Source organism: Geospiza fortis, unplaced genomic scaffold (assembly GCF_000277835.1).
Source record: "Geospiza fortis unplaced genomic scaffold, GeoFor_1.0 scaffold381, whole genome shotgun sequence".
NCBI lineage: Eukaryota > Metazoa > Chordata > Aves > Passeriformes > Thraupidae > Geospiza > Geospiza fortis.
This window is the reverse complement of record NW_005054348.1, coordinates 4,727,213-4,733,366: the sequence shown is the minus strand read 5'-3', so window position 1 is coordinate 4,733,366 and position 6,154 is coordinate 4,727,213. Positions and strand designations below refer to the sequence as shown.

The following is a 6,154-nucleotide window of genomic DNA, read 5'->3' as shown; positions in this document are numbered from 1 at the left end:
GTGAAGTGGAGCTGCCTGCTCCTGCTCTCGTCGTACACCCTTAGAGCTGACAGTGCTCGCTCCAAGGTCATTCCAATCCTGCAGCACACCTTCTCTCGAAAGGTACATCCATTTAAAATTAATAAAAGGTTTCAAGATTAACATTTTTGCTCTCTCTCTCCTTTCTCTTACATAAAATTGTATTAAAGATGTCTAATCCCCGTTCAAGTAGATCTGCCAAACCCAACTCTTTGCTTTTAGCATCTCCAAGTGGCATTGTTACAAGTGTTTTGCCCAGCTGCACCTCTGTAGCCTGCCTAGACCGTTCTGTAACCAAGTAAGGCTCAAAATGCTTCATAAACTGTTAATTTACACTGTAGACACAGTGCTAGATGAATACTAAGCTGATTTACACGTGGGATGTACAGGCACGGAACTAAGGAGAGCTGCAGACAGTTGGGGCCTTCCCACCTTTCATCCTGAGGTGATGACAATCTTCACAAACCAAGTTAGGGAACGTGGTGGAATAAAGAAAAAAAAAAAAGCCTTTAATCCATAATATACATCTGATATTTGGGGTGATTTAATACTAATAAAGCAAGTAACTTCTAGCTGAGCAGCCTGTGAATACTTTTGTACTCACACATCTCCTGTTACTCCTGCAACTCCTCACTCAGAGCACAAGCAGTGATGGCATCAGGGCAGGGCATAACTGGAAAATTAAAAATATGGGAAACAAGCCTCCCCATCTCACTGGTTCCAAACCCACCCACAAAGGGAGTGGACACAGCGCTATATTCCTTGGTGAAAGAAACTTGGTGTTTTCAGTCCAGTGGGCCTGTGAAAAAGCTTCCTTTCCTCGATGTACTCTGCAGGGAAATCTGAATAGGAGACAAAATGGCCATCTCACATCAGTGCAAGTGCACCAAAAGGATGGCACAGAGTCGAAACAGGTAGCTGCTCTTATACCTCTTCTGAGACTGCAAATGACACCTGAAAATTCTGATTACCTTGTGTTTCTACTGAAAGAACTTACAGAGGCAAGACTAGCCACATCAAACTAAAGCCAGTAATTACTAAAATCTGTCAACATGCATTTATTTTGGATGTAAAATCTACCCTTAAATATAAGAGCAGCCAAATTTATCAAAACTTTGGAGTTAAATCACTGCAACTCTCCTATATGTCTGGCATCCTGCAAGAACATTGAATTAGTTCAGTAGAAATGAGACAGTTCCCCTTGTTTGTTGCTGTTTACTGTTTAGACCTTATATATTGCAAACAGACTTGTCCAAAAGGTAAGCATGTGAATTTGTTACCCTCTCCTGCTTTTCTTTGCAACTGAAACACTATTTAGTTTCAGTAGATTTTAACGATTTTGCATAAAACCTCAACAGCCTATTGTGAAATGCTTGAGCAATTCAACACAAATCTGGTATCAAAGAGAGGTGAGTTTAAGGTGCCTTAATTTTATAGATGTAACAGAGCAGGTATTTAATTCGGTATTGCTGATTTGTATTTTAAATAGGCACAGGCTTTATGTTCTTAGAATTATTGCATTGTGTGCCATTTGCTCAGTACAGACAGCATAGAGCTACAGTCATTCATACAATCAACCTTGTTCAGCTCAGATGACTTTTGAAAATGTTAAACATCCCCTTAAGACACCTGAATGTGTCTGGAAGTTCTGACGTGCGTGCCCAAGTGACTTCAGCCACAGCGTTACTCAGACTGAGATGCTGTGTGCCTTTCTTACAGTCCAACCACCCAGGAAGGAGCTGTTCCTTCCTTACCCGGCCCAACACTGGCACCCAGCGGCCAAGTGCCTTCACAAACACCTCGGGAGAGTTGGTGGATTTCTGAACGCAGCCAGAGTCTGTTTAACAGCACTGTTTGTTTCACTACTGATGTTCAAAATGTTCTCCACTATCTAAACTGTCTACGAAGCCTGAGACTGCCATCTCTGATCAAGACCAGCCAGAGCTTGGATTATAACACTGCACCCAAAACGCTGCACTGAAATCAGCCAGTCACACCCAAACAAGAGACAATGTTACCATAGGGTCAAGCATGTCAGCAAAATTTTTCTTTTACAGAACTAGTGTGCCACCTGAAGAAACAAAATATTTTATATGTCTTTTTTTAAAGAGCTACAGACTGTGAAAGGACTCTTGGACAAGAGAAAACTATCTTGCCCTTGATGATGCAGCTCCATTTTTCTAAAGGTCCTAATACTGAAGCCAATATCCAGGACTGTGATACAGCACATCAAACAAACTGCACTTGATGCAATTTCCCAAGAATCAAAGGCAGCAGTAGGCCCAACAAAGGATCCAGGCATTAAAAAGCACTCAAGAATTTCCATTCTAAATTATTTTCCATCAGTAGCCACAAGGGGACAATGCTTCAAATTCTGGGCATTAACCTAACAGAAACATGCAGAGGTGAGCCCAGATGCAGAGTCCAGGACTAAACTCTGAAAGATTCCATTTAACATTCTCCCCTCTAACACAGTGATACTGGTTTCAGATGACCACTACAGTCTTTGCAAATAAACAAAGTCAAATGTCAGGACAGCACATCAGAGAAATAAAAGAGAAGACAGGAAAAGCAAGCTATGAAGTGCAGAGAAGGCAGCATGAACAGAGCCAATGCTTTACTCACTAAATCAAGACTGAACTGAAAGGATTATCAGAATAGTCTGTGAGCCTAAATTTTAATACTCCCCCATAGTTCAGCATAAGAGATTGTGAGAAGGGGATTAAATTTCCACTAGAATTAGTCTGATTGATAGATTAAGATGAGACGAAGGAAACTGACTTGTAACTTGAAGCTGCTGCCTCACCACGAACTGCTCTGGCTTCTAAAAAACACAACTTCTAACAAAGACAGCACCACAGTAGTTGAACTTCTTGAAAAAAATTTAATTGGACAAATGTTCTCATAACACAGGTAAATTGTACATCACAGATAACTTGCTTACACATGAACTGAATTAGTCTTTTCGTAACTGGACAGTTTGCTCTTTAATTCCATCTTTTGTGACAATGCAAATCTTTAGCGCATCCCCAGTGTACACATCTCTCTCAGCAGCAGAAATGAAGACATCCTTAACCAGCTGCAAAGCCTTTTCCAGGGTCAGAGGTACATGCTCCACATTTTGCATGTTCTTGAAGCCAATCTATGAAAAGATAAAAGTGTATTTTATCCATCTATGAAAACTGATTCAGTCTCTGCACTAGAATAAACAGATTTAGATGAATTAAAAAAAAGAAATGACCCATCTATTTTAAAAACTCTGAAGCTGAAAAAGTATTCCTCCAAACAGTTTACAGTTGAGAGCTTTGCCAATACAGACACTCTTAAAAAATTACCTAGAAGCAAATCCAATATACAGCCAGCATAGCTCCTCCTGCTCATTCAGCATGTACAAGATCAAAATAAACATTTGGATCAGATCTAAGGCTTCGTAAACTTCTCACAAGTTTGGCAGTACCAGAACTGCACGTGAGTCTCTTTTTCTCTGGTCACTTGTAGTTAGGAACATTTCTTAAAAGCAAATATTCCCTGAGATACCTAGACTTCAAAACTAAGTCTATATTGGAGCATATCTGGTCCTACCAAACAGCGTTAAATTAGCTCATAAATATAAGCATCAACTTAACCATCAGAACAGGAAAAGGACAAGAGTCCCATGTTTTGCCTGAAACCGATAAGCAATAAAAAATTATTTATGACAATTTGTTTTTTGCAGAATATATATCCTTCAGTTACTAAAGTTAAAAAAAAAAAGGAAATATTCTATGCCTTTCTCATCTGGTAAGAATCAAGAATGCTTACTGCTTTTCTAAGCACAAAAGCTGTGATGGCATCAGGTTCAAGTGACTAAATACCAACAACAATATCAAAAAATTAAAATAAGTATAACACACTTTGGTATTTCTCCCATTCAATTATTAACAGCTTCAACTAAATATGAAAATATTCTTCAAGTATTTCAGACAGATTTAGCTGAATAAGTTTCCAGCAGTTTTATGCAAGAACACTCTTACTAAAAATGGTATCTGAGTTGTACAAAACTGAAGACTTAAACAAGGGTATGTTAAATGATAAAATGTATGTATTAATTCTATCTTCTTAATTTGGTATTATTTCATACTAAGTAACAGGCATATTTATGTTATCAGCCAGGAAAAAACTCCCAAAACCCAGAAAAAAACCCCTCCAAACAACTTCTAGGATAAACAACTCCCCAATTAAAACATTTCTGCCTTTTAAACAGGCACTGCAAATACAAATAATGTATTAAAAACCTCAACAGATCCCAAAGCAAAACTTTGATTTCTCTTGAGAAAGTAAAGCCACATCATTTATAAATGTATGGATTACCAGGCCCTACCTGGGTAACAGATTTAAAACTTCTCTCAAAAGTAATATTCTCCAGAAGTAAAGCAACATTAATTTGAATGTCACAAATCTTTACTGAAATAAAGAAAAAACCAAAACAAAACAAAAGCCAACAAGCTATTTTACCTGGTTATCCAGCAAAGGCTGCAACATTGCACTTGCTGATCCACCTGCTTTGAAAGTATCTCTCTCATAGGAGCCCACTGGATCAAAGCTATAAACTGCTCCCTTCCCTGGAAAAAAAAATAGTACGTAATTCAGAAAGCTGCCCAATACTGACAAGCATCTTCAACAAAACCAGCTCTCTGGATAAGTAGTATCTGGAACACTGCAGATCCCAGTAAACCTTTACCAAACAACACTGAGTATGTTCAGATGATGCTTTTCACAGAAGACTCACTATGGCTGCAGCCTGGTACAATATCCAAGGTTATTTTCTTTATTTAAGCCACAACCATTCTTCAACAGATGTTTCCTGCACTACTTACCACAGAAAAAGTGTTGATGAAGAATAATCAAAGCAGAAAAATGAGCTAGAGTGTAGTGCTGCACAAAGAGCCCCAGGGGTTCCAAGGCTAACACAAACAAGCAGCTCAGACATCATTCCTGAATGATATGTTTCTTGGAGGTAATTACCTCCAGAAAGTATGCCTGGATGCCTCTGTATCAAACTCCCAGAACCAGGGATGATGCTCTGGTCTCCTGCGCACTTCCCTCTGAAGCCAGACCAGGTGGTGCAAAGTTTACTGGCCCGCACCAACATCAGAGGTACAGACAGATACACTGTAGCTCTGAAGCGTCAGGGTTTGATGAGGACATGCCAGTCGGAATGCAGCAGCTGGCCAAGCCCAGCCCTTCTGTTCAGACAGGCTGCACCCAATTCAATTAACTGGCCAGTGCCCTTGGCAGCAGACCACAGGATCTGAACAGCCCTGAGAAAGCCAGCCAAATCAACAATCAATCTTGCTGGAACCTAATTTAGTCCTTGCAAGCAAACCTACACACTGATTCTTATCAGTTGCTACAACACCCTTATAATCTGAGATTTACCATTATGCAGGGCAGACTAATCCCCCGCCAGATCCCACAAATCATAGACATGTCTTAGGAAGACTGGGAAAGTATAACTTACTGGTAAAAACAAACTGCAGGGAATGGCTAAAATTATCTAAACAAGACCACCTCTGAGCTCCTTCACAAAGCCAGACAACACAGTATTTCAGCTACTCAACCAAATCACTGGACAGCAACCCAGTAAATTCTTCAAGGGCTGTACATTAAACTACAGCTTCTGTGTAGAAGTAATGATTTTCATTAGAGATTAGTTAACACTTTGAAATAACTTTGTAGAAACTGCTCTTTGGAGTAAGTCTTCATATTAAATAGTCTTTACCACACTCACAGGTCTGAGTGAAACATAAACAATTTTACTGGTGACATCTACTTTAAAGATGCAATTTAAAAATCCAGCAAAGACAGTTGTTATATTTTCCAGTCTAAAGTATGTATTATTTCACTTTACAGAGATTTTATTTGTAATCAAATAATTATAACATAGCTTTTAGAACTTCAGAAATGGAAAATCAAGTGAATAACAAAAACTAGGAGACAAGCCAGGTACACAATATGTATTCAATCTGTGTAACTACCATAATGCCTAAAGGCGGGTGTTAGAAATAGCAACACAAACTTTGTTATTCAATCAGTACACCTGAGATGTAAAGAACAGCTATCCATCCACAGAAATGCAGCCTTTTTTTTTTTTTCC

The 6,154-nt window shown here is 39.0% G+C and overlaps 1 protein-coding gene across 1 annotated transcript in view; it reads right to left on the bottom strand.

Annotated features, from left to right (window-relative positions):
- Window positions 1-2,882: 2,882 nt before the first annotated feature.
- Window positions 2,883-6,154, bottom strand: part of PSMB1 (proteasome 20S subunit beta 1) — an 8,854-nt gene continuing 5,582 nt past the window's right edge. Inside the window, exons 6-7 of the mRNA XM_005423252.2 lie at window positions 4,513-4,652; window positions 2,883-3,160 (exon numbers count right to left, since the gene is read on the bottom strand). Of these exons, the coding sequence (XP_005423309.2) occupies window positions 2,975-3,160; window positions 4,513-4,652 (326 nt within the window). The 3' untranslated portion in view covers window positions 2,883-2,974. The remainder of the gene's footprint in view (window positions 3,161-4,512; window positions 4,653-6,154) is intronic.